At 40.6% G+C, this 26,845-nt stretch overlaps 1 protein-coding gene across 1 annotated transcript; it reads right to left on the bottom strand.

The window, feature by feature from the left end:
• Window positions 1-390: 390 nt before the first annotated feature.
• Window positions 391-26,845, bottom strand: pex6 (peroxisomal biogenesis factor 6). The gene is made up of 18 exons (XM_038278029.1): window positions 26,291-26,845; window positions 23,220-23,846; window positions 19,861-20,027; window positions 19,670-19,753; window positions 16,746-16,845; window positions 16,460-16,593; window positions 16,279-16,384; window positions 15,977-16,179; window positions 14,017-14,203; window positions 13,203-13,279; window positions 10,922-11,039; window positions 8,499-8,704; window positions 8,339-8,400; window positions 5,767-5,875; window positions 5,573-5,689; window positions 4,242-4,319; window positions 2,138-2,277; window positions 391-592 (listed from the first exon to the last, which is right to left on the bottom strand). Exons 1-18 carry the CDS (start codon window positions 26,807-26,809, stop codon window positions 456-458), a joined length of 3,171 nt encoding a protein of 1,056 aa, XP_038133957.1. The 5' UTR covers window positions 26,810-26,845; the 3' UTR covers window positions 391-455.

Raw genomic sequence — 26,845 nt, 5'->3', positions numbered from 1 at the left:
ATTGTCAACGTGTAGGGAAGTCCATTGGTGTTTTTCCAGCTGGTCCAGATTCCCAGTTATCCGACTGCAGGTGATTGATAAAACACTTCAACTTCAAGGAGTACAAGAAAAGTTTCCTACCTGACCTAATTCCTCTGTAGGAACCAATCAGACTCTTTATATTTATTTTGTATGTAGTTTGAAATTTCAGCTCAACAATTTTCAGAAATCTTATAAATTTCTTAACGTTTCACACAGAAGGAGATCTGAACAGCTCACTTTTTAAAAATCCAAGAAAAAAAAGAAAAAAAACAGACACCCACTCTCTGTTTAAAGAGCTCTACTCTTTTATTTCCGTTTGTTTCTTTATAAATTAACCTTTTTCATGTTACATTTTGTTGCTTTTTACAGTTATTCATAATGATTCTCAGACATCAGTAAAAAAAAAAAAAAAAAAAAGGCCTCACAGAGGGTTTTTACTTTCCAGAGAGCTCCTGGTGAATGTTCTGGTATCGTAGCAGCTCCTTCTCAGAAACAGAAGGCTTGAAGTTTTTCAGAGCAACTGAGAAATCCTCCTCAGAGAGGAAAATGGGAGAGTCCTCCGAATCCAGACCTGGAGGAGAAAAAAAAAAAAACTGATCATAGAGAAGGAAAAACTGCTGCTCTGGATAAACAAAGGTGGATTTCTTCTCTGGTTTATGAGAAAGAAAATGTAACATTGGCCGTTTCTCAATTCACAAGAATGAGAGTACGGACTCCTGTTCTCGCCAAGTATGTTCTTGAGAAGAACACGGGAAAGTATGGACTCAGGGAGAACGCAGCATAAATATGGGTAAATTGGAACAGAAGCGTACTGATGACATCACCACACGCTCAGCTTGTCTAGAGCTGCATTTCACCTCCTGTTATTAATAGTCTACAGATAATAATAAATTCACTTTTTTCATTTAGTGGGGGAATAATGATAAACAGTCAGATAAACACAAATCAAATGAACATTTTGCCAAATAAAGCAAAAAAAAAAAAAATCGCCAAATAGCCAGAGGGCTGCTGCAGACGGTGCAGACAGGCTAACGTTAGCCCTGGCTGCGGTTATCCTCAGAGGTTTGCTGGTTGCCACGGTCCTCTCAACATCAGAGTTTTTTTCTAAATAATGTTCTAAATCAGTAAATATTCCATATAGCAACGCTTAAAAGTGTAATGTTCTTGCCTCAAATGATCTTAATACGTACTTTTATAGAACAGTGGCGACAGAAAAGAGAACTTTTAACTTAATACTCTGAGCTCTGTGAGCGCTAACGTCGAAGCTGCTGCTGCCGCAGTGCATGCTGGGACAGCTGTCAGTCTCGAGAACGGACAAGTCTGCTCTGATGCATGCTGGGTAAATAGGGAGGGGTGAGAACAACATCCGGGGAATTTGTCTGTTCTCGGTCTAGGCAGTGTCGTATAGTAACGAAGTAAAAATACTTCACTACTGTACTTAAGTATATTTTGGAGTACTTTATACTTTCCAAGAGTATAAATTTTTTTGAAAACTTTCACTTTTACTCCACTACATTTACAAACTTAATTGCATACTTTTACTCCGATACATTTTCATGTTTGGTTTAGTTACTGAGTAAAATAGCAAGTGTTTTGACCCCGCCTGCTGACTACAAAGTCGGGTCTTGCCTGGGCTCGTTCAGCAACACCAATAGGATACGCCTTTTTCGCAAAGCCAGTCTAAATTTATCCAACACTTGGTTGTTTATATTATTTTAGGTGAATTTAACCTTCAAAGTTGACCAAAATGTAAAAAAAAAGTCATTCAAACTGCACTACTTTTTACTACATTACTTGAGTATATCTATTTTTACAGTAATTCTTAAACTTAAGTACAAGCCATTTCAGATACTTTAAGACTTTTACTCAAGTAACATTTCAGTCAGTGACTTGGACTTTTACCAAAGTCATATTTTGGAGAGGTACTTATACTTTTACTTGGCTCTGAGATTTCAGTACTTTAGTACTCGGGCTGAGGCCGATGATGTTTTTCAAATACACAAGCACATGAGAACGCACAAGTACACATTTTGAGAAACTGCCATTTTTTGTTGTTGTAGCCGAGGGGAGCATGCAGGAGCAGAACATCTAGGAAGCTGTGTTTTTTTTTTTTTACCATCTTCGATCAGATGGATCTTCCTCTTGATGGCAGCTGTCATGGCGTCTGAGCAGAGAGCGTACAGATCAGCCCCGGTCACGACAGCGGGGCAGCGATCCACGATGTCCTGAAGGTTCACAGAAGGCTCCAACTTGAACCTAGAAGCACGCTGAAGGTACGTCAACTCAAACAGGAAACGCTCCTCCAGGGCCCTGTCACACCTTGCTGATTTAGCCAGCGTACGCCCGACGTCCCAGAATCTACTCAAACGCTGGCATATGATATATATATATATATATCTATAGATATATATATATATATTTATATTAGGGCTGGAAAAAAGCTTATCGATAAAAAAAAATGCATATTGATCGATATCGATAATTATTGAAAAGATTTGAAACCATATTTTATGTGCAGCTCTGCCTGGACTTTTTATAATATTGCTAAATGATTTAATTTTAATAAAGAACACAAACACAGACTTCCAATTAAATCTTTATTTAACCAACTTTTTTAACCATAACAGAATTGTTTTAAAGAAAAATAACTTAAGAGACCTGAGTTATGTTATTAAATACTGACAAAGAATAAACTAAAGTGACCAGAAAAGAGACCAAAATAAATATAACAAATAAATAAATGCCCCACCGCCGCCCCCGTTTCCTGCTTTAACCTGAGTTATTAATTTGAAGTTTCTGGCCCCTCAGCATTTTTATCTCAATTGTTAGAACTACGTGGGAAACTACCCAGAACTGAAAATATATATATTTTCCGAAGATTCCTCGGAGGAGAGCCGCGCCAGGGCCTCCACAGCTCGTACTCCTGTGGGTGTGAGCGGCTGAGATGATAAAAAAAAGTTGGTTTCGTTATCAGACTGGTTTTCACTGGTTCCCGACACATTTTCCAGATGACTGTGTTTGTTTTTTGTCTGACTTACCATGACCGAAATATTGCCAGACTGCCGAACTACAAAAACCCTTCTTTGGAACAATTCCCTCCGCCTCTCCTTGCTGCGACATCTTCATGTGCTCTGTGTTGTGGTTTGAGAGGGCGGCGCGTGGTGACGGCATGCCTGGGTCCGCGATTGCGATTGGTTGGGAGGAAGTAGTGACTAGCATAAACCTACATGCTAGGCTACAATGAGAAGGAAGGAAAACTGCGTTTCTTTTTTTATCGAACTTTTATCGACCCTCTTTTTTTCTATTGCGCCACACGTCTATCGATCGATATATATCGTTATTGAATTATCGCCCAGCCCTAATATATATATACATAGCGTATTAATAAAAAGTCCATATCTTGTGTTCAATGACAGCCTAACTTATGCATAACACACGGCAGCGTAATGCGCATTACGAAGCATCAGTTAAAGCTGCTCCCCTCAGACGCTCGGAGGCGCCCGTTCTGCATAAAAAGATTTTTTTTGATCACGGTATTATCCTAGCTGCTGTTTACCGGCCGCCTCACAAAAAAGAATGGATAAAAAGGTTTGCAGTGGCAGCAGATTCAGCTAGGAAGTTTGTTGGTGGTGGGCGTGAACGCAGGGAGGATCCATCACTCACCTTCTGGCTCACCCTATGATAGGGATGAAGTCTGGAGGAGAACTGACGGTTTCCTCCTGTGAACCCCCTTTATACCAAAACGCTGCCAATACGCCATTATACAGTAGCTGGAAGTTAGAAACGCGTTCAGCGCTCGTCTGAGGCACGTCAGATACGTTGATATGCGTAACTTATCCAGATAAGTTCATGATAAGTTACTCAGAGGTTTTGGATAAGCTAGATGCCACGACTGATGAGTAACCGACACTGAACGGATGTCAACGATCGGATAACTTACCTGGAACTTATGGCCCACTTATGGCATACCCTGGCACACGTTTTCTCGACGTATGTCGACGTGTGCCAGCGTGTTTCAGCGCCCTCATTGCTTATACTAAACCATAACTTATTCAATGTATGCCAGCGTTTTTACCCGATTTTTCCGTACGTCAGGCAAACACTGGTCTAAATCTTCAAGGTGTGACAGGGGCTTGAGATACAATTTTAAAGCACATTTAACCCGATGTTCCAAATGAGCCCAACTTATTTCCCCCCCCCATTTAACGAGCTGTTCTTACTTTCTGAGGATGGCCTTGAGAACCTTCAGCTTGGACACTCGGTCCTCATTGATCCCAACATAGACCAGTTTGTCAAACCTGCAGGAAGACGGAGAGAAAAGAAAGGTAACGTGAGATCACCCCACTGGTTCCACACATGCTTTTATATGCTGGTGAAGATTCTTAGTCATCCAGTTCATGGTCATTCCCAAAAAAGTAAAAAAAACAATCCACTGGACTAGACATTTTGCTTCCCATCCAGGAAGCTTTTTCAATTCAAAATGTCAGAAACAGTCAGAGGCGGAGCTAGATGGGGGGCCAGGGGTGGCCATGGCCACCCTAAGCCGATCACTGGCCACCCCTGTGGCCACCCCTACCACTTTTCCCCCTCTAGTACAGACGGTGGCAACAGTAATACTCTCAAGTGGAATATTCAAACCATTTTAATTTTCATATATTAACATTTACTTGACAACAAACATACAGTCATTAATTATGCACATAAATATACTGAAATTAAAGCTAAGTACAGAATTCATGCTCTTTTCAGAACTAGATTTTGTGTTTTATGGGGTAAAGATAAAATTATGTGTCTCTGCAAGTCATCTAGGAGTCTTCAGTGAAATCATAGATAAATAACTATTTTAATAAAAACGTATTAAATAATCAATTTATGTAGATATTTTTACTTGTAAATATCTTTTTTTTTTGCAGAATGATTATTGATAAAAATAAGTAATGACAATGGAAACGATGTTTGCCCCAGAAACTAAACCTGAAAGAATTGTATCAACTATATATGCGTCTATTTGTTAGCAAAGGCTGGAGGAAAGGATAGTTTATCTTTATTTAGAAAACATGGATGTTGTGCTCATTAATTTTCCTGTTGGAACAGTGTAGCTTAACCCTGAGGTTCTGGCACCTATCCACTTATGGCCACCCCTCAACTTACATTGGTTATTGAATGGCCACCCTTTTAAAAATTTTCTGGCTACGCCTCTGGAAACAGTGTTTAGAATAGTGAGATCCAGACTTTATACATGTTTTTGTTTAGAAAAAATGCTAATTGAGACGGAAAGAACGGGTCCACCACTTTGGAATGGGGGTCATTTGGCTTCTTTGTTAGCCTGCAATGCCCCATACCTGTCTATGTCTCTGAAAGGGGGGTCGTTAAAGGGAATGGTTGGCCTGGCTGAATAGGCGAGATCTTATGTTCCCCTGTATGGGATTTGGGGTTGCGAAGATAGCGGGAAGGGATCAATTCAATTGCTGCATTGTAGGTTTTTGAAAGCTTGAATCTGATGTTCACCTTATGGACAATCATGCTTTTATAATTCTGAGGGTTTTCCTACCTGCCAGGTCTGAGCAACGACTGGTCCAGCAGATCAGGACGGTTTGTTGCTCCGATCACAAAAACTCCAGCAGACAACTGAAGCGAGTCGAGTTCAGCCAGCAGCTGAGACACAACTCTGAGGAGCAGACAGAAGGTAATGGAGCCGAGCACAGAGAGAAGGAAGCAGGAGTCCACAGAAAAAGATAAACACACCTGTCCATCACCCCACCAGAGTCTCCACTGCGCCCCCTGTTGGGGGCCAGAGAGTCCAGCTCATCAAAGAAGACGACACAGGGAGCTGCGGAGCGTGCTCTGTGGAAAACTGACCCAAACAAAATCGGAGACAAGGGATGAAACAATCGAGATAAATCAAGTGACAAATAATCCTCAACTAACTTAGTCACTGAATTCTTACAGAGAGAAATGGTTCATGGTTTCTAAAACATATCATTTTCTAAAAGAGCGACTTATTACCCCATTTACACGACCCTTGAAAAAGCGTGTCCCTGGCTCGGTTCCCTGATAGGGTAGTGATAATGGGGTATTAAGAGTCATTAAAAGAAAGCTACAATTTTAAACAATAAACATGTTTGTAAATAAAAAGCTTTATTCCAGTAAAAACAAAATCTGATTTATATGTATGGATAAACATATATATTTACGTTTTGCTTTTTTAAATGAAATATTAATTTAAGCATCTGTAAGACTAATCGAATAATTGAAGAAAATAACATCTAGATTGATTGATTACCAAAAGTTAAGAATCAATCCACTGGACTTTGTTTCCAAGTTTGAAGACGTTTCTCTCCCATCCAAGAAGCTTTTTCAATTCAAAATGTCAAAAATAGCGTTGAGTTTGATGCTTTATACAGCAGCTCAACAAAGCCTTGTTTTTGTTTAGAAAACATGCAAATTAAACTCATTCGTCCATTTCAATTTCCATGTTTCTTACTGCTACGTGCTTCTTAGTATGCAGCAGTAAGAACTTCTACAGAAAATGGGGCTTCATCAGCTCTTTATTTCAGCTCTGCAGGAGTTTGGCCCACTCTCCTCATTGGCAGTTTCATTTTGGCAGGTAAATGCCAAAATGTGTGAATTCGGGACATTTATTCTCCGTCGTGCCTGCTGCTAGCATGTGCCAAATTAAAACTAGCGGGTAGTGACAACACTGCACTCGGCCATTTTGATAGTGCAGGGTTCCTACAGCATAAGGCAAGTTAAATTCAAGACGTTTTAATGCCACTTGAAATAAAAATTTAAGACCAAATTCACAAGAAACACCAGAAAAACCTGCTTGCGACAACTTAACCCAAAGGTTTATTTTAACATAAACCACTGCACTAATGTTTCAAATGTTGAAAAGCTTCCCATACAGGAAGAAAGCTAAAAACACACAAATGACAGATATATTTGAACAATTATTTAACTGAATTCACAAACTTTGTTTTAGCAGGGAACAAAACAAATCAGTTTTAAAGCCCCAACATAACCAGTGCTAAGTCTTTTTAGCAGCTATTTTTCTTTGTATGGTTTTCTTAGTATGTTTGATTTGGTGATAAGTGGAGGCGTTGCAGAGACAAGGGTGGAACTAAACTGAGAAATACCGGCTGTTTCTCTGTAACTCCATTTTGACGCTTTGTGTTTCGTGCTTCGCATGTGCGACTCCACTGCCTTAATTCCCATCGTTCTGAGCTTGAATGACTTCTTGCACTAAATCCACTGAGCCTCATGTATGTTCCCTGGTTTTAGCCATGGAGAAAACTCTTGGCTGGAGACAATTTTGGTTACATTTACACTTGCTCATATTTTCCAGACAAAAAGACTGATTTAAGACATTTTAATACCAATTAAGGCCTTAGTTTTATTTTGAAGAATTCAAGACTTTAAGACTTTTTAAGGACCCGCGGGAAACCTGTAGTGGTACATAAACTGATTCTTCACTTTATCTCTGCAACATTTCCACCAGTTATCTTGATCATCGACCCCTTGTGGTTTTTGCGAGTACTGCACCGACATCTGTGCCAAATATAAAAGGGTAAAACGCTTCTATGGGCTTGCGCACGGCGAGCACAGACCGGCGCCGACAACCCAACACGCCATTACATCTTGGCCTGATGAGTCCTCAGTTGAAATATCTGGTTAAATACAAATAAATAAATGGAAACTAAATCAACAGCAGTCTGTAGTGCTTATTAGATGTTATGTAAGAAGACAAATTTTTCCATTTCTGCCGTTTCATTGTTGTGTTCCACACATCTCCTCCCATCTTTGGGTCACATCTTTAAATAAATCTGTGATTTCTACAAAAAATATCGTTTCTGTAGGGTTTTATTCAGCACAATAAACTGAAGCTAACATTTTTCTTCTTTTATTAGTGTCTGAGCTAAAAGACGAAAAGAGCTCCAGCAGCTGTCTGACTGGATATCAGTATTTTTTAGCTAATTTATAGCCACTACAAAACTTATGTTTGTGTGATAAAACTGATTGGAGATAAACTTATAGGGACACTGGTCGCCTCAGAAGTGACATTTTCCAATATAAAAATGGCGGCTCTGCTGTGAGGATCAGAGTGAAAATGTTCCTCAGAAGTTGAAAAAGAGTTCAAAAAGCTATTAGCTAGATAAAAACTAATTATTTACATGTCTGTGTAAAAATAACCATTCTTCTTTGACATGGAACTACAGAGAACAAACAAAAAAACAGGAAATAAAGACAAACAGACGCCTTAAAGAGGAAAATAAACCCAGACTCTTAAGGGGTCTAAAGGTTGAGTGATGATACAAACCTTCTCTGATGTTCTCTTCGCTCTGACCCACATACATGTTGATGAGCTCAGGACCTTTGACGCTGTGGCAGAAAAGATGAGAAGAAGCTTAAACCCAGCTTTAGAAACTAGTAAAGCTCTGAAGCAGGGAGTGCAGACCTGCTGCATGGAGTAAACCTACCTGAGGAAGGTCATGGAGCACTCTGTGGCCACAGCTTTGGCCAGCAGAGTCTTCCCTGTCCCCGGTGGGCCGTACAGCAGGACTCCGGTCCGGTTTAGGCCCAGAGACAGGAGCTCAGGACGCTGCAGAGGAAGCTGCACGGTGTCCAGGACCTCCTTCTTCACCTGCTCCAAACCGCCAACATCCTCCCAGCGGACGTTAGGGATCTGCTCATTAAGAATGAACCAGGTTAGATGTTTTACTGCCAGCCAGGATGGAAACCACAGGGTGTAATGGTCTGGTTTTATTCATTTTAAACCCTGCACTGTCAGAGAGATGTTTTATTAGAGCGAAAAACACTTTTCCCCTGAAAAGCCCGACAAACATTATGAATTAAGTGTGGAAAAAAAAAGTCCTGCCAACATACTGCTGTAAAATAACCAAGATTCATGTTCTGCTTTCTACACCTGTTAAAGGAAAAGTCTATGGAGGACCAACTCTGCCATATTTAAAAATAAATACATAAATAAATAAATGCTCAATAAATGCTACCCAACATGCTTCACACACGGCTACGCTGAGAGAGGGCCGCTGCAGACGGGCTGCGGTTAAACCTGGCTGCCGTGAGGTTCAGAGCTCCGCTGGTGCCGCGGTCCTCTCAAGTTCGGAACATTTTCTTTTAAATTACGCTTTAAATCTGTGAATGGGCCATATGGAGATGCTTAAAAGTAAAAGGTTCTCGCCTCAAATGATCTTAAAACATACTTTTATTGAACAACAGCAACAGAAAAGAGAACATTTAACTAGTACTCTGAGCTCTGCGAGTTAAGAAGATGGACCGCCAACCAATGAGCAGAAGTTGACTCTCCAGGACACGCCCCCTCCTCATTTGCATAATGAGACAGAAATGCATAAAGAAATGTAAAAAAGGAAGGCAGAAATGCAAAAAGGGCAGACAGAAATGTAAAAAGGGAAGGCAGAAATGTAAAAAGGGCAGGCAGACATGTAAAAAGGGCAGGCAGACATGTAAAAAGGGAAAGCAGAAATGTAAAAAGGGCAGGCAGAAATGTAAAAAGGGCAGGAAATGTAAAAAGGGCAGGCAGAAATGTAAAAAGGGAAGGCAGAAATGTAAAAAGGGCAGGCAGAAATGTAAAAGGGGAAGGCAGAAATGTAAAAAGGCAAGGCAGAAATGTAAAAAGGGCAGGCAGAAATGTAAAAAGGCAAGGCAGAAATGTAAAAAGGGCAGGCAGAAATGTAAAAAGGGAAGTGTAAAAAGGGAAGGCAGAAATTTAAAAAGGGAAGTGTAAAAAGGAAGGCAGAAATTTAAAAAGGGAAGTGTAAAAAGGGAAGGCAGAAATGTAAAAAGGGAAGACAGAAATGTAAAAAGGGCAGGCAGAAATGTAAAAAGGGAAGGCAGAAATGTAAAAAGGGCAGGCAGAAATGTAAAAAGGGAAGGCAGAAGTGTAAAAAGGGAAGGCAGAAATGTAAAAAGGGCAGGCAGAAATGTAAAAAGGGAAGACAGAAATGTAAAAAGGGCAGGCAGAAGTGTAAAAAGGGAAGGCAGAAGTGTAAAAAGGGAAGGCAGAAATGTAAAAAGGGCAGGCAGAAATGTAAAAAGGGCAGGCAGAAATGTAAAAAGGGAAGGCAGAACGCAAAAAGGGCAGGCAGAAATGTAAAAAGGGCAGGCAGAAATGTAAAAAGGGCAGGCAGAAATGTAAAAAGGGAAGTGTAAAAAGGGAAGGCAGAAATGTAAAAAGGGAAGGCAGAAATGTAAAAAGGGCAGGCAGAAATGTAAAAAGGGAAGGCAGAAATGTAAAAAGGGCAGGCAGAAATGTAAAAAGGGCAGGCAGAAATATAAAAAAAATAAAATAAAGAACAAAAAAATAAATAAGGTAAATATTACAAAGGCAAATAAATAAAGAAGCTAATTAAAAGTTATATACATTTATGTCTTACTGTATAATTGAATTTCTTTTTTGTTGGCAATTACTTGTATGTTTATAGTTATTGAGCATTTATTTATTTCTGTATTTATTTTTAAATATGACAGAGTTGGTCCTCCATAAAAGTCCAGTCATAGTCAGAATTCAAATTCCTGGAAGTACTTTAAATATAAAATTATTACACACTGTTGAATAAATGATCAGTGTTTTTAATTAAGAGTAATTTTCATGTGAATGTGCTTTACTGTAGGCATCCATGTTTGTCAAAGAACACTACTGCCACCTACTGGTTAGTGACGTCACGGTGCGGTATCGGTAACGCTAAATTCATAAAATCACAGCAATGGTATCAGTTTTAGCTATAATAATCCATTGATTATTCCTTACTAACCAGACTTTTCCTTTAACTGCTGAGGTCAGAGGAGAGAGCCCCTCTGGTTCGGTTTTAACTGATGATGAAGGAAATTGACAAAAGTGAACCTGAGCAGCTCAAACCGTCACCTTTGGAGCTCCAATGGCTTTAGACTGGGCGTCCTGCAGCATCTCCAGGGCGCAGATGAAGTCCTGGTTTGTGATGGTGACCCCACAGGCGCACAGGTCTTCCTGCCGCCGGCCACGGCTGCACAAACAACACTTCAAAGATCAGACAATTCGACAGAACAATCTGCAATCTGTTATTGACCAGCTTAACTGTTGATCTATGCACAGCAGAAATTCATTTTAAGGCTCATCTTCTACACAAACTAACGTTTAATCTTCTTTGGAGTTACTTCTGTTAAAGACTTAGAGATGCAGACAGAACACGGATCAGTAAAGTCACCTCCCTCTGGTCTCTGGCAGTAGGTGTATTGGGGTGGATTTAGGAAATTTGGGGCCCAAAGACAGGCAGGGGGCCCTCTGAACTGAGAAGACATAAAACAGCCCCATTCTACAGATAGAGAAATGTTAATAGAATAGACATCCATTATCTGTTCTAGGTTGTGTCTCTCTCTTCTTGTCCCTTTTCTTCTTGTTTTCCTCTCTATGTTTTGTACTCAGCTGACTTTTCATGCTGTCTCTAAAGGAATGAAATATTTTTTCCAAGCACTAAGCTCACTTAGCTGATTGCTCCTTCCTGTGTTTCCAAAAAGGCCAAAGTAAATAACCCAGTCCTTCTTTTCACTGTAGACAAGCCATGATCTGCTTATCTGTTCTCCATTTTTCATTTGGATGAAATAATAGCTGCATGAATCATGACAGCAGACAAGATAGAGGAGAGCAGGAGGCGGGGTTACCAATCTACTCGCTCTGGAGAGCAGAGTTCGCTGCTTTTAGATGTTGTCTCCAAAGTCTCCAGTAGCAGAAAAAAGTCTCTAGATTTGGCGCTAGGAGCTTTTTAGAAATCAAAGTGCTAGAGGGGTCTGAAAAGTGGCTAAATATAGCGACTAAAGCGCTAAGTTGGCAACACTGCTCTTTGCATGGTTTGTTTTCAAATGGTTTGCTGCTGTCTGTTTGGACCTTTCTGAACATGTGCAGCAAATGGACTGATCCAATATGGTGGACACTGAAGGGGGGGCTGAGACACACTTAATATTATCAGCGTTCTGATGGGAATTTAGCCAAAGGATTTTTATCAGTTTTTAATAAGGTCCATGGGAGATCGGGCTTTCGCTGTCGCTGCCCCCCGTCTCTGGAACTCTCTCCCAGATCATTTGAGAGCTCCACAACCACTGATTGATTTTAAAAGAGGCTTGAAGACTTTTTTATTTAAGCAAGCCTATTCTGCCTCCACATGATTTTTATGATGTTAATTTTTATCTTTGATTTTATTTGCACTGTGCAGCACTTTGAGATTTTTGTTAATGAAAAGTGCGGTACAAATTGGATTGATTATTATTATTATTATTAACACTACTGCCACCTACCGGTTAGTGACGTCACGGTGCGGTATCGGCTGTTGATCAAGTCCCAGTGCTGTATCTGGTGTTTGTCACAACGCGCTATTATCCAAGTCATCTTGAAAACATTCTTCTTCCAAATGTTGGCTACATATTACGGGTTTTTTCTCTGGCCAGAAGTTCGATGGCAAATCCTCCCTCTTCAAGTTGGCGATCCAACGACCAACCCGTCCGTGGAGGATCAGGAATCAGAAAGGTGGAATAACTCTTTTTTTTTTCACTTTTCCCGGATGTATTCCAGCATCCAGCTGCCATGCACGTGGGCATTGTCAGTTTCACTATAGCTCTGGTGAATTTCAATGGTGAAGTCATCTGGAAATCTTCAATAATTGTTGTTGATTGCAGATGTGTCTAGTAGTTCCCATTGATTTAGCTTGGAAAGCGGGGAGAATGGCGCTAGGCTTACCGCACCGTGACCTCACTGCTGGAAGATGGCAGGAGGGAGGGGTTACTATATTTGGGCAAAAAATGTCCGCTCCCAGACTTATTGTTTTTATTTTTTACTGATTAATGCTATATTCATTAATTCCTTGCTGACTGGACTTTTCCTTTAATTTTCTGAACACTCAGGATCTGTTGCAAATCAGGGCTTCATTTCATTTAATTCTTGTCATGAAGGTGGATTTCGATGAGATTTAAATACATTCCTATAAATAAATATAAACCTTTTTTGGAGGAAAAATAATATTTTTACCAACAGAGATCTAAAATAAATGATAGCGCTGCCTTTGAGTGTAAATATAATCACCAAAGCCCACATTTGTTGACGACCTTCTCCTCTTTCCTATTAGATAGGATAGATAATTAAGAATCTGAGCTAAATGATCAGACTGTTTTAGTCTCACCAGGCGTGGATCAACCTTCTGCAGGCGGCCCTTCCAGCTTCGGTCAGCAGAGCCCTCAGATCCCCCAGCAAATAGCCCTGAGAAGATGCGCAAAGGTGCAGGTGAAGATTCTCACTCATCCAGGTTATAGTCATTCCAAAAAAGTTGAAACACAATCCAATCCAATCGACTTTGTTTCCAAGTTTGAAGATGTTTTGCTTCTCATCCAGGAAGCTTTTTAAATCCATAGAGTCAGAAAAAGAGATTGAGATTTTGTTAGAGGCTAACAAAGAACTCAAATAACCCCCATTCCTAAGTGGCGGACCCGTTTATCAGGTTCAATTTGCATGTTTTCTAAGCCAAAAAAAGGCTTTGTTTTTGGTCCGATCTATAAAGCCTCAAACTCAACCCTATTTTTGACACTTTGAATTAAAAAAGCTTCCTGGATGGGAAGCAAAACGTCTTCAAACTTGGAAAAAAAAAGGTCCAGTGGATTGTTTTTTAACTTTTTTGGAAAGAGTAAAGGTGTATGGGAGAAACTGAGGGGTTTAGATTGGAAACAGCAGCAGAAACCAGGGTGAAACACTCGTCACTAGTTCATGTCTGTTGGGGTCATTTCTGAAGACAAATGAATGCCGACCCCTTTCTGGAATGGCAATATCTAGATTCTGTTTTTGAGTGTCTTTGCACAGAGAGAATCACTGGGTTTTATTTCCCTACAGAGAACAGTTCATAGCTGTGTGCTCAGAAGGAAATGTAACTCAGGCAGATAAAAACAAAAATTCCAGACTTTAAGGAAAGCTCATTGTTCAATGAAGCAAAGATAGATACATACTGCGGTTAGTTTGGAAAGCCTCTGCAGGTCCACGTCTCTCCCCAGTGGAAGTTCTCGACCCAGACTGACCAACATGGAGAGCCGCTGCTCCTCTGCAGGGCTCTCCATCTCCACCTGGTGGACGAACGCCCCCATGACACCAGAGGAGAGATCGCGAGCTCTGCACACCGTGGCCACGACGACCACACTGAGAGAAAACACAGGAGCGTTACATCAAGTCTGATTGTCCAGATGACTGTTAGCATCACTCCGTGAGAACGATGACGACATAAACTCAGGACAAGACACATCTTCACTATGGAAGCAAATCGTTACCATATTTCAAATGAAAAAGCCTTTCCAGAAATACTTTTTCATTTTCAACTTTTTCATTTTCAAATTGAATTTTGGTATGTCTTTGCTGGGGTGCATTTCAAAAAATAAATCTCAAATGTCTTTCATTTTGATTGAGTAAAAGGATGAGCAGTGTTGAAGAAGAAAATGAAAATGCAAACAGGATTATTGATTACATTTCATTTATTAGTCAAACAATGCAGCCACATTCTTAAAATGAAAAAGCATTTCTGAAAATGCTTTTTCATTTGAAATATGGCAACGATTTACTTCCCTACTTCACACCTTTGATTGTTTAAATCAGGCATCCCCAAGTAAAGGTTAGAGGTTTCTCTGCTCCAGCACAGGTCATTTAAATAGATAGTTTATTAACAGGCAGAGGAACGTCTAAAACCTGCAGGACAGCTTGAAGGACTGGATCCAAAAAACCTAAACTACTAATTTCAGGACAAACATGACTGAACAGTTCGCAGATTTTGCCTAACGTCCCAGAATCGCCTAAGACTTTTTAAATTTTTTGTTTTCAAGAGGAAACACTGGAAGCAAAGATCCTGCAGCCTGACATGAACCCCACAGAGAATCAATGAAGCTGCATCTTCAAGAGGAAGATTAGAGACGACTGAACAGCGATAGACCAGCGGACCGATATTTTATGCAAATATAACCAGGATTTTTTTTTCTTGCTATAGCCGGGTCATTAACAGCCTCGTGAGACCATCCTGATCTCACGAGCTTTCAAGGTTTCACTCGCAGATCAGTCTGGAGACTCTCCGTTAAAGAAAATTTGTAGCCGTTCACCAAACGAACGTCCAATCAGCGTTGGCTTTGAGGCGGGTTGAGGTGTGACACAACGAGAAGCGCGACAGTTCAGTCTAAAGAACATGGCGGCTTCAGTATTTCTTTACTGAAAGAAGAGCAAAACACTGCTCTGGAGGCTTTTCTCAGAGGAAAAGATGTTTTTGCTCTTCTCCCGACTGGTTTCGGCAAGAGTTTGATCTATCAATTGGCTCCTCTTCGTCGTCGCTCTGTTAGTACGTCATATGCTTCGTTGATCTGATTGGTTTATTTGGCCCGTCTATCACCAACATAGGCCAATCAGCTAACCAGTATTTTCGCCCCTTCCCAAAATTACTTCAACGGAAGGTTTCCAGATGGATATGCAGAGCAAATCCATCTGGCGGAGTCAGGTTAGGTCATTAATGCATTCAGCACAAATTACTGTAATTTATTTTTTTAAAGGCAGCAAATATGGAGGATCGGTTCACCTGGTGTTAAAATACTGTAATTGGATTCAGCCTTAAAATACTTTGATCTCTAAACGGGAACCAATATGGCAGATAACCTGAAGGGGGCTATGAAATGGAGGCTATTAAGGACTTAAAAAGTACCTGAATACTTGAAACGCCATCTCAACGATAAACTATACGGCAACACCTTGATGGTCTTAATTAAAGCTGATATTTTCATATCAAAAATGAACAGAAATAAACACTTATATTGGTATGTGTACTACAGATACAACAGTGGATGCATCTCTGCAATAAAATTAATAAACTTCAATTTGCAACTCTAAAGGGCCTGTGAAAGTAGACATATTGACCTCAAATCATCATGAACAGGTACCAACCTGGCGGGGGTGCTGCTGAGCAGCTGACACAGAGCCGCCTGCACCCTGCCGTCGTCCTCAGCTGCACCTCCAGCTCTGAGCAGGAGCTGCAGGTTTCTGAGCAGCAGGACGCAGGGCTGCAGGGCTTCGGCTCGCTGGAACGCCGACTTCAGCTTCGCCTCAATGGCGGCGGGAGTGTCTGCGCACACGGTGACACAATCCACCTGCTCACAGAGAGATCGACATGAGGAACGACGGCTTCTCCCAGAAACAGAACAAAAAGAAGAAAAAATAAGTCAGGAGGATATACTAATGAACCGCACCTTCAACAGGTGGAGGTTCAACCTGCGTCCCGCCGCTCGGACCGCCGTCACCTTCCCGCTGCCTGCAGGACCGTGGAGGAGGACGGTGCAGCTGGACAGAGAGTCCCTACAACAAAACACAGAGGTGGTCACTCTAAACTCCCTCAATCCTTATAAGGATCAACCTCAACAGCGGAGCTACCTGTGCTCCAGGTGAGGCAGGATGAGGCGGATGAGGACGTCCACGGTCTTGTTGAGGCCTGGAGGAGACAGGCTGCTCCACAGAGGTTCTGCCTCCACGCAGCAGGGGGGAACCCGGCTGTTGGTAGACGCTCCCTAAAAACACATTAACAATAACCAATCGTCTGCAGCGCTGAAGCCGGATGATTAAAGGCAGCGAATCAAAAACATCCAAGAAAATGGTGCTACTGTGCTTGGAAAGAGTCTACAGACAGGAGCAGGAGGGAAATTTAAAGGTAGATGTTCACCATGTAGAGAGAGGTGTGAGTTTTATCAGCCAGAAACGCTCCTCCTCTTTCTGCATCAGACTGAAGCACCTTCTGCACTTTAAAGTAGAGCACCGGACACCTGCAACGTTAAAGGACACGTCTCCAGCTTAGATCAAGGAAGCATGTTTAATAAACCAGAGTATGGACAATGTTTTAAAAAACATTTCTGGTTCCTGAAAGCAACAGCTGGGAATAGTTTTTCCAGACACCTAAGCTATTAGTCGCCGCTCCATGCTGCATGACATCTGAGCTTTATGGAGCTAAATTAGGGCCATGAAGTGAAAAAACAAAAAAATAAAAAGATTTAACCTAAAATGTTGAAAAACAAAAATGTTTTTCAAAAGAAAAATCTATTTAGTAGATTATTTTTCTTTTGTTGCACATGCAGATTTTATCTCAAATCTGATTTGGCAGCAGGGATGGGGGGGTGGGGGGCGCGCTCAGCCAACCACCAGTAGTAAACAAGAAGAAGAAGAAGCGAAGCAGCGTAGCCGGGTGTAGCAGAAAAAAATCAGTTGTTGTGGAGAATTGTGTGGGTATGGCGAGTGGGAAAGAACAGGAGTTGGAAGACGCGCCAGCAGCACTTTATAGGTCTGCTGTATGGGACCACTTTGCATTTAGAGTGACCTAGGATGACGGCGGAAAGAAAGCTGGGGATAAAAGTGCAACTGTGTGCAAGCATGGTGCAACACGTTTTGTTTATGCTAACAGCAACATGTCATGCTAACCCCAAAATCCTTTATACTCCGTCAGCGCTCCGCTCCGCTCCGGACCGCCTCCACAAAGCAAAGCCTACAGCCTCCGCTGTGGCTCCCGTCCGCTCCGCTCTGAGTTCCTTGGAGATCGTAGAGAGCATGCGCCAGATGATTAAATTCAAAGCAGCAAAACATGCGGAAATGATCCAGGGTTTCCGTGGATCATTTAAAATAATTACAATCCATTATTTTGCTTTCCTTTTGGGGTATTTTTTCATTAATTTCATAAATTTTTATGGGATTTCGGTGTAACAATCAACATATATCGAACCGAACCGTGGATTTTGTGAACCGTTCCACCCCTAATAAATATATATATATATATATATTAGGGCTGTCAAAATTAACGCGTTAACGCGAGATGATTAATTTCTGGAATTAACGTGATATTTTTTTTTACGCATTAACGCAGTCCTGCCCTGTTTTACCCACAATTCAATTGTCCAACATGAGCGAGATGGAGGAATTAGAAGAACCAGTTGGCTGGCTGGATGTACAGTTCATGAATAAAAAAAAACAAACAAAGACCGGACAATAAATAAACATGTTGTGATTTGCTCGTTTCACCGAGGATTTCCTGAATTTCCTGAAAGCGCGCACATGCGCGTTCACGACGCTACGGAAGCCGGCAGACCAAACCAGCGCATTCAGCTCGGCAAGGAACTCATGCTCTTCCTCAACACTGAAGTCCTCAGACATTTTTCTTTCGTTGTTTCTTTCTTTACACAGGTAAACAGCACATTTCTTCTTCTACGCTTGCATTATTGGCAGAGCAGACGCTGAATGCGCACTTTCATCTGGTTTGGTCTGCCGGCTTCCGTAGCGTCGTGAGCGCGCATGTGCGCGCTTTCAGGAAATACTATACACTACTGTTTAGGCTCTAAAAACATTCTAAATGACTTCGTTTCGAGTAAATTATGAACGCTACCCACTCAGGACACTTGGAATACATTGGACGAGCAGTATGGAGGAATATTGACACGTTTTTTGTGGACTTTTATGGACCTTTCTGTCTCGGGCGCCATAGACCTCCATTATTTGAATGTCAGCAGACAGCAAGAAGCCTCCCAGATCTCCAGATGCATTTGAGATATCAAAAAAGTACTCCAGAGTGTTGTTCAGCATGGGGGTGAGTAGAAAATGAAGGCTAATCATGTTTTGGGTGTACTATTCCTTTAAATATCATCTTAATGCCAAGCATTCCTTTGTTGGGGCTTCAACTTTAGCTGTTACGACACGCATGCGTCAGACCGCCCTCACCGAACGGTCCGCTTTACATTCAGAAAATGTAAACCAGTTAGTTTGCCTTAACAACTGGCTAAAAGATGAATAAACAATAGGTAAAATGACCTCATGTAATTGTTAAAAAGTCAAGCTGTTTGTTTTAAACGAAAAACATTCCATTCACCCATCCTGTATTTGCTAAAAAAAAAAAAAAAGCAATGGCTAAGTTGCCACAGAAAATTTGTATTTTTCAATAATATGTAGGCTAGCGATTAATCAAAATTAATTCAAGAAACCTTGTGATTAATTAGAATAAAAATTGTAATCGTTTGGCAGCCCTAATATATATATTTTTATTTTATTTTTATTTTTTTCGAGGTTACATTTTTTTTATAAAATTATGGCCCCAATTTAGCTCCATAAACCCCAGAGAGGCCAGCAGTTTTTCCCCCTGTAGGGATGTCCTGATCTGATATCAATATCGGCAACTGAAAAACTGATACCGGCCGGCATCTAAAACCGATATTTTCAAGCTCACAGAAACACTTTGCTTCGGTTAAACGGTTCTGTAAACCTTTTGTCATTTACTTTTGTTCCCTGCTTTAGTAGTATTACTTGATCGAGCATTTTTACAATATGAAATAATTAATGAAAGCAGGTCTAATTTGTGGTTATATCGTATCGGGTAAATATCGATATCAACCAGTTATGAAAGTTGCGATATCGGGATCGCAAATGAAAAAGTTGCATCTGGATATCCCTAATTTTGAGTTTCAAATAATTTATTTTCTTTAGTTCCCAAATCAAACTGTTTTTGGTCCAACTTTTCGGGTCCAGTTTAGCTCCACACAGATTATTGCTCAGTTTGCAGAGCTTTAATCAGGCGTCTGTTCTGGATGAGCCGTGCAGATTAACACGTTGTACCTGTGGATCCTGTCAGCGTTGTTTTCCAGCAGGTCTGGGGGGTTCTTAGCAGGAACCGTCAGGATGTCTCCCAGTGAAACCACTCTGGAAATTGTCACAATAGGCTGGTTAGGAGACACACAGCTTGAACCCCTGCTAATGCACACAATAGAGAAGACTGTGCCACCGCTAGGCAGCCCCCTCACCCTCACCGTGGCGTGCTGAAGTGCTCAGCCAGCAGGTTGTCAGCGCAGCTGAGGTGGCCGCACTGCGGGGAGAGGACCGGCTGGATGTGAAGCTCACTGGCGAACGGCAGAGAAGCCGAGCGGCAGAAACTGGAGGAGTTCTGGTTGAGATCTGGAGGAGCTGGTTTCAGTCTCTGATTCAACACAAAAACATTAGATCAGCTGATCGTTAATCCCTGAGGTTTTTCTTTGAAAGCTAAAGTCTGCAGACCTCTCAGCAAACCCCCTCCACAGGGACACATCACAGGACAGAAACTTAAAACACTGACATCAGTTAACTTTTCCTGATATGCTTTTACATTTGATTACCAAAATATGACCAATGGGTCTTTAAAATGAATCCCTTCTTGTCTGAAAGGAGGAAGAGGTCATGGTGGACATGAAGCCAGGGCCAGGCAGCGTGATAGCGGTATGACTGGAGCTGAGGAGGCAAGATCTAAACGAGGTATTTATCTAGAAACAAAATAATAATAGGTGCCCACTTACATAATTTGTGTGATATTAAGAATCATAATCCAACATATTTTAATATTCTAAATCCCATATGCTTTAATAATCCTAATGCAACAAGTGTTAATAATCCCAATCCAACATGTTTTAATATTCTAAATCCCATGTCTTAATAATGCAACAAGTGTTAATAATCCCAATCCAACATGTTTTAATAATCCTAATCCCACATGTTTTAATAATCCTAATCCCACATGTTTTAATAATCCTAATCCCACGTTTTAATAATACTAATCCCAGGTTTTAATAATCCTAATCCCATGTTTTAATGAAACTAATCCAACATGTTTTAATGATACCAATCCCACATGTTTTAATATTCCTAATCTCACATGTTTTAATAATCCTAATCCCACATGTTTTAATAATCCTAATCTCACATGTTTTAATAATCCTAATCCCCCATGTTTTAATAATCCTAATCCCATGTTTTGATAATACTAATCCCAGGTTTTAATAATCCTAATCCAACATGTTTCAATTATACTAATCCAACATGTTTTAATAATACCAATCCCACATGTTTTAATATTCCTAATCTCACATGTTTTAATAATCCTAATCCCCCATGTTTTAATAATCCTAATCCCATGTTTTGATAATACTAATCCCAGGTTTTAATAATCCTAATCCAACATGTCTCAATTATACTAATCCAACATGTTTTAATAATACCAATCCCACATGTTTTAATAATCCCAATCCAACATGTTTTAATGATACCAATCCCACATGTTTTAATAATCCTAATCCCACATGTTTTAATAATCCTAATCCCACATGTTTTAATAATCCTAATCCCACATGTTTTAATAATCCTAATCCCACATGTTTTAATAATACTAATCCCACGTTTTAATAATACTAATCCCAGGTTTTAATAATCCTAATCCAACATGTTTCAATTATACTAATCCAACATGTTTTAATAATACCAATCCCACATGTTGTAATAATCCCAATCCCACATGTTTTAATAATCCTAATCCCACATGTTTGAATAATACTAATCCAACATGTTTCAATTATACTAATCCAACATGTTTTAATAATACCAATCCCACATGTTGTAATAATCCCAATCCAACATGTTTTAAAAATCCCAATCCACATGTTTTAATAACCCCAATCCCCCATGTTTTAATAATACTAATCCCACATGTTTTAATAATCCTAATCCCACGTTTTAATAATACTAATCCCACGTTTTAATGATACTAATCCAACATGTTTTAATAATACCAATCCCACATGTTGAAATAATCCCAATCCCACGTTTTAATAATCCCTATCCCATGTTTTAATAATCCCAATCCCACCTTTTAATCATCCCAATCCAACATGTTTTAATCATCCCAATCCAACATGTTTTAATAATCCTAATCCCACATGTTTTAATAATCCCAATCCCACATGTTTTAATAATCCCAATCCCACATGTTTTAATACTACCAATCTCACATGTTTTAATAATCTCATTCCAACATGTTTTAATAATCTCAATCCAACATGTTTTAATAATCCCAATCCAACATGTTTTAATAATCCTAATCCCACATGTTTTAATAATCCTAATCCCACATGTTTTAATAATCCTAATCCCACATGTTTTAATAATCCCAATCCAACATGTTTTAATAATCCCAATCCAACATGTTTTAATAATCTCAATCCAACATGTTTTAATATTCCCAATCCAACATGTTTTAATAATCTCAATCCAGCATGTTTTAATAATCCCAATCCAACATGTTTTAATAATCCCAATCCAACATGTTTTAATAATCCCAATCCAACATGTTTTAATAATCTCAATCCAACATGTTTTAATATTCCCAATCCAACATGTTTTAATAATCCCAATCCAACATGTTTTAATAATCTCAATCCAACATGTTTTAATATTCCCAATCCAACATGTTTTAATAATCCCAATCCAACATGTTTTAATAATCCCAATCCAACATGTTTTAATAATCTCAATCCAGCATGTTTTAATAATCCCAATCCAGCATGTTTTAATAATCCCAATCCAACATGTTTTAATAATCCCAATCCAACATGTTTTAATAATCCCAATCCAACATGTTTTAATAATCTCAATCCAACATGTTTTAATATTCCCAATCCAACATGTTTTAATAATCCCAATCCAACATGTTTTAATAATCTCAATCCAACATGTTTTAATAATCTCAATCCAACATGTTTTAATATTCCCAATCCAACATGTTTTAATAATCCCAATCCAACATGTTTTACAGCTCTGAGCTCTACTTGCGGTTAGGCAATGTTGTTGCTCTTTACTTGCTGTGATCAAAGAACATCCAAAATTAATTAAACTGGTTTACAGCAACTGTAAGTTCTACCGAATCCTCCTGTAATTTTAGCCCCTGCTTCGTTAAACACCGACGTAATCCCATCACTATTTCAGTCATATCCATCTTTGAAGGAACTAGTGTTATGGTAAGAATACACAAAAGGGCTTTATTTAGCAGGAAAGCAAAAACGCAAAATTAACAAAAGGCCAGTAGGATGTGGTAATGTTTCCAAAAACCTCTGAGTCGTCCCCCTTGGTGGGAACTGATGCAGTCGATATCAGCTTAGCATAAAACATGGCTGCGCTCCAGATTACTCACAAAGTCGGGCTGCTTCACTAAATATTCAGATTTCTTCTCTTATTTTTTAACCAATGTCCATGTTGATCCGTTCTATCAGAACTCTGACTGACTTGTGTTTAATTTATGCTCCAGCCAGCAGCTGTTCACATCAGAACAGCTGCAGCTCAGACTGTGTTTTATAGTGTTTAATATTACCTTCATCCTCAGCGCAGAGTTCTTCCAGGGAACTGCTTCTCCTTCCGTCAGGTTGAACCACAGAGTGGCTGAGATGAAGCCCACATCCTCGTGAATCTCCCGTTCTGGACTTGGTGTTAGATCCACCACGACTGCAGAGACCAGGCGCTCTCTGCAGGGGCGAACCCTGACATCGACCTCTTCCTCCGGTCCTCTGTAGCTCCCAGCAGACCGAGACAACCTCACCCACTCGTGGTTGAACAGACCCAGCCTCAGAAGCAGCTGTTTGCTCATGAACACGCAGCCGTCTGAGTCCACAAGCTCTCCCTGCGGGCCTTTGACCCTGGACCATCGTTGAGTGTCCACCACGCATACGTCCAACCTGCACTCCAACGCCTGCAAGACGTCAGGCAGCCCAGAACCGAGACACCTCCGGCTGTCAAGGAGAGACCGAGACCCGGCCAGGCTGTCTGCATAGTGAGCAAAGTCTGAAACACACAGACGGGGGGGCCTGGGGGGCAAAGAACGGCCAGGAGGGTCCACAGCGTCCCAGCACTCCGTCAGAACCAGAGAGGTGTCTGCTGTGATCTTCCCCTGCCTTACAGGACTGCAGTCCAGAACCAGGAGCTCCAGAAGGTTCTGTTGCACCTTAAAACACATCAAGAACAAGAGACAATTGAGACGAGTAAAACAACACAGCTACACAGAGTTCTGCAGAACGGTGCGTTAAAGATGAACCTGGAAACAGATGATTAATGTAGAAAATGCTCCTTTAACAGATAGATACACAGAAGTCCTGCTTACAATATGACTGCAAAAATAAAAAACAAAAAACTGGATAAAATGGCTGAACGTTCTAATCTCTACCCCGACGCATGATGTTGTCTTCATGACGAAGGAAGATACGAAGTCAGAAGGAGGCGCATGTAAGGAATGGCGGGCATAAAAACTGAGCTTAAAGGAAATGTCCGCTCATATTCAGAATTCAAACTTCTGAAAGTTCTTTAAATATGAAAATATTTGATACTGTTCAATAAATGATCAGTGTTAGAAACGTTTTTCTACCCCGAAAAGTTACAGCCAGTATTACAAAGGCAGAAAATCATAAAGGTTTAGTTAATATATAGAAATATATTTCCTTAAGGAGTCGAAGGCCAGGCTTGAAAGTTGTAGTTCCATATCCTATCATAAAAATAACTAAGGATTTAAACCCTTATAAAAAGGAATGAAACAAACTTTGAATTTTTATTTTAACCAAATCACTTTTCATTTTCGGTCTATGTCAGTATAAGATGGGCTGTGTATAATTGTAATTATGTATACTCAGGGTGGATTTACCTTTAGGCAATAGTAGGCAGGTGCCTAGGGCCCCAAGTTCCTGGGGGCCCCATAAAACTCTGTTTACATGTATGGTTAATGTGACTATTCCTTATTTGTGCACATTAATCATGTTTTTGAAAAAAAAAATCCTTTCGTTAAAATGCCATCAGAATGTTTATAATATTAACTGTATCTCAGCCCCCCCTTCAGTGTCCACCATATTGGATCAGTCCATTTGCTGCACATGTTCAGAAAGGTCCAAACAGACAGCAGCAAACCATTTGAAAACAAACCATGCAAAGAGCAGTGTTGCCAACTTAGCGCTTTAGTCGCTATATTTAGCCACTTTTCAGACCCCTCTAGCACTTTGATTTCTAAAAAGCTCCTAGCGTCAAATCTAGCGACTTTTTTCTGCTACTGGAGACTTTGGAGACCACATCTAAAAGCAGCGAACTCTGCTCTCCAGAGCGAGTAGATTGGTAACCCCGCCTCCTGCTCTCCTCTATCTTGTCTGCTGTCATGATTCATGCAGCTATTATTTCATCCAAATGAAAAATGGAGAACAGAGAAGCAGATCATGGCTTGTCTACAGTGAAAAAAAGGACTGGGTTATTTACTTTGGCCTTTTTGGAAACACAGGAAGGAGCAATCAGCTAAGTGAGCTTAGTGCTTGGAAAAAATCTTTCATTCCTTTAGAGACAGCATGAAAAGTCAGCTGAGTACAAAACATAGAGAGGAAAACAAGAAGAGAGGGACAAAACCTAGAACAGATAATGGATGTCTATTCTATTAAAATGTATATATATATAATGGGTCTGTTTCCAGAGGCGTAGCCAGAACAAAAGGGTGGCTATTCAATAACCAATGTAAGTTGAGGGGTGGCCATAAGTGGATAGGTGCCAGAACCTTAGGGTTAAGCTACACTGTTCCAACATGAAAATTAATGAGCACAACATCCATGTTTTCTAAATAAAGATAAACTATCCTTTCCTCCAGCCTTTGCTAACAAATAGACGCATATATAGTTGATACAATTCTTTCAGGTTTAGTTTCTGGGGCAAACATCGTTTCCATTGTCATTACTTATTTTTATCAATAATCATTCTGCAAAAAAAAGATATTTACAAGTAAAAATATCTACATAAATTGATTATTTAATACGTTTTTATTAAAATAGTTATTTATCTATGATTTCACTGAAGACTCCTAGATGACTTGCAGAGACACATAATTTTATCTTTACCCCATAAAACACAAAATCTAGTTCTGAAAAGAGCATGAATTCTGTACTTAGCTTTAATTTCAGTATATTTATGTGCATAATTAATGACTGTATGTTTGTTGTCAAGTAAATGTTAATATATGAAAATTAAAATGGTTTGAATATTCCACTTGAGAGTATTACTGTTGCCATCATCTGTACTAGAGGGGGAAAAGTGGTAGGGGTGGCCACAGGGGTGGCCAGTGATCGGCTTAGGTTGGCCATGGCCACCCCTGGCCCCCCATCTAGCGCCGCCCCTGTCTGTTTTATGTGCTGTCTTCTTAGAGGGCCCCCTGCCTGTCTTTGCCCAGGGCCCCAAATTTCCTAAATCCGCCTCTGATTATGTATACTTATGCTGGTTGTCAATGGGGTAATGAATTTAACTCTGGAAAGCCCTCTGCAGGCTACTACAATGAAAATCGCATAATAAATCAAATTGATTTGATAATCAAACAGCAATATAAACACGTTTTAGTAGTTTAAGTGTTGGGTTTTCGGCCCAGAGTCTCACCTGCACAGACTCTTCCCCGAACAGCGGATGATGGGGCAGCAGTAATGGGTCTCCCTGTCGGACCAGCGGCTCCTGACCGAGGCGACAGAGCTCCAGCAGCCCGCCGGTGAACTGCTCCGCGCCGGCCCAGAGAAGGCTCTGTCTGCTGCGGGCTCCGAGAACGACTCTATCCAGGCTGAGCGGCTCCAGAGGCCTGACGGTTCCTACGCATGGGCGCCGCTGGAGCCGGTAGTGGTTTTGGAAATACTCGCTGGTGAAGAGGCGGAGCTGGAGTCCAGAGTCGCTGTCCGCCATCCTTCCCCCGCAGCTGGTGAGCTCCTCCGCAGTGGTCGGATGAACTCGCAGTAAAATGCCGGTGTTGTCACTGGCCTGAGGCCGCTGCGGGGTGAAGAGGACGGTCGGTGAGCTAGTATCATTTTGGAAAATAGACTCGAATGGATTTTCTAATATTAATACATCCAGAGGACTGAGGTGTGAGGGAAAACTTTCCAAACAATTTAACTCAACCTGCACCGCCATATTGGCTCTTCTTCGCGGCCAAACACCTGTATACCG

Source organism: Cyprinodon tularosa, unplaced genomic scaffold, assembly GCF_016077235.1.
Source record: "Cyprinodon tularosa strain WSP-4 unplaced genomic scaffold, ASM1607723v1 ctg137, whole genome shotgun sequence".
NCBI lineage: Eukaryota > Metazoa > Chordata > Actinopteri > Cyprinodontiformes > Cyprinodontidae > Cyprinodon > Cyprinodon tularosa.
Note: the sequence above shows the minus strand (reverse complement) of the source record. Positions and strands in the feature narration are given on the sequence as shown.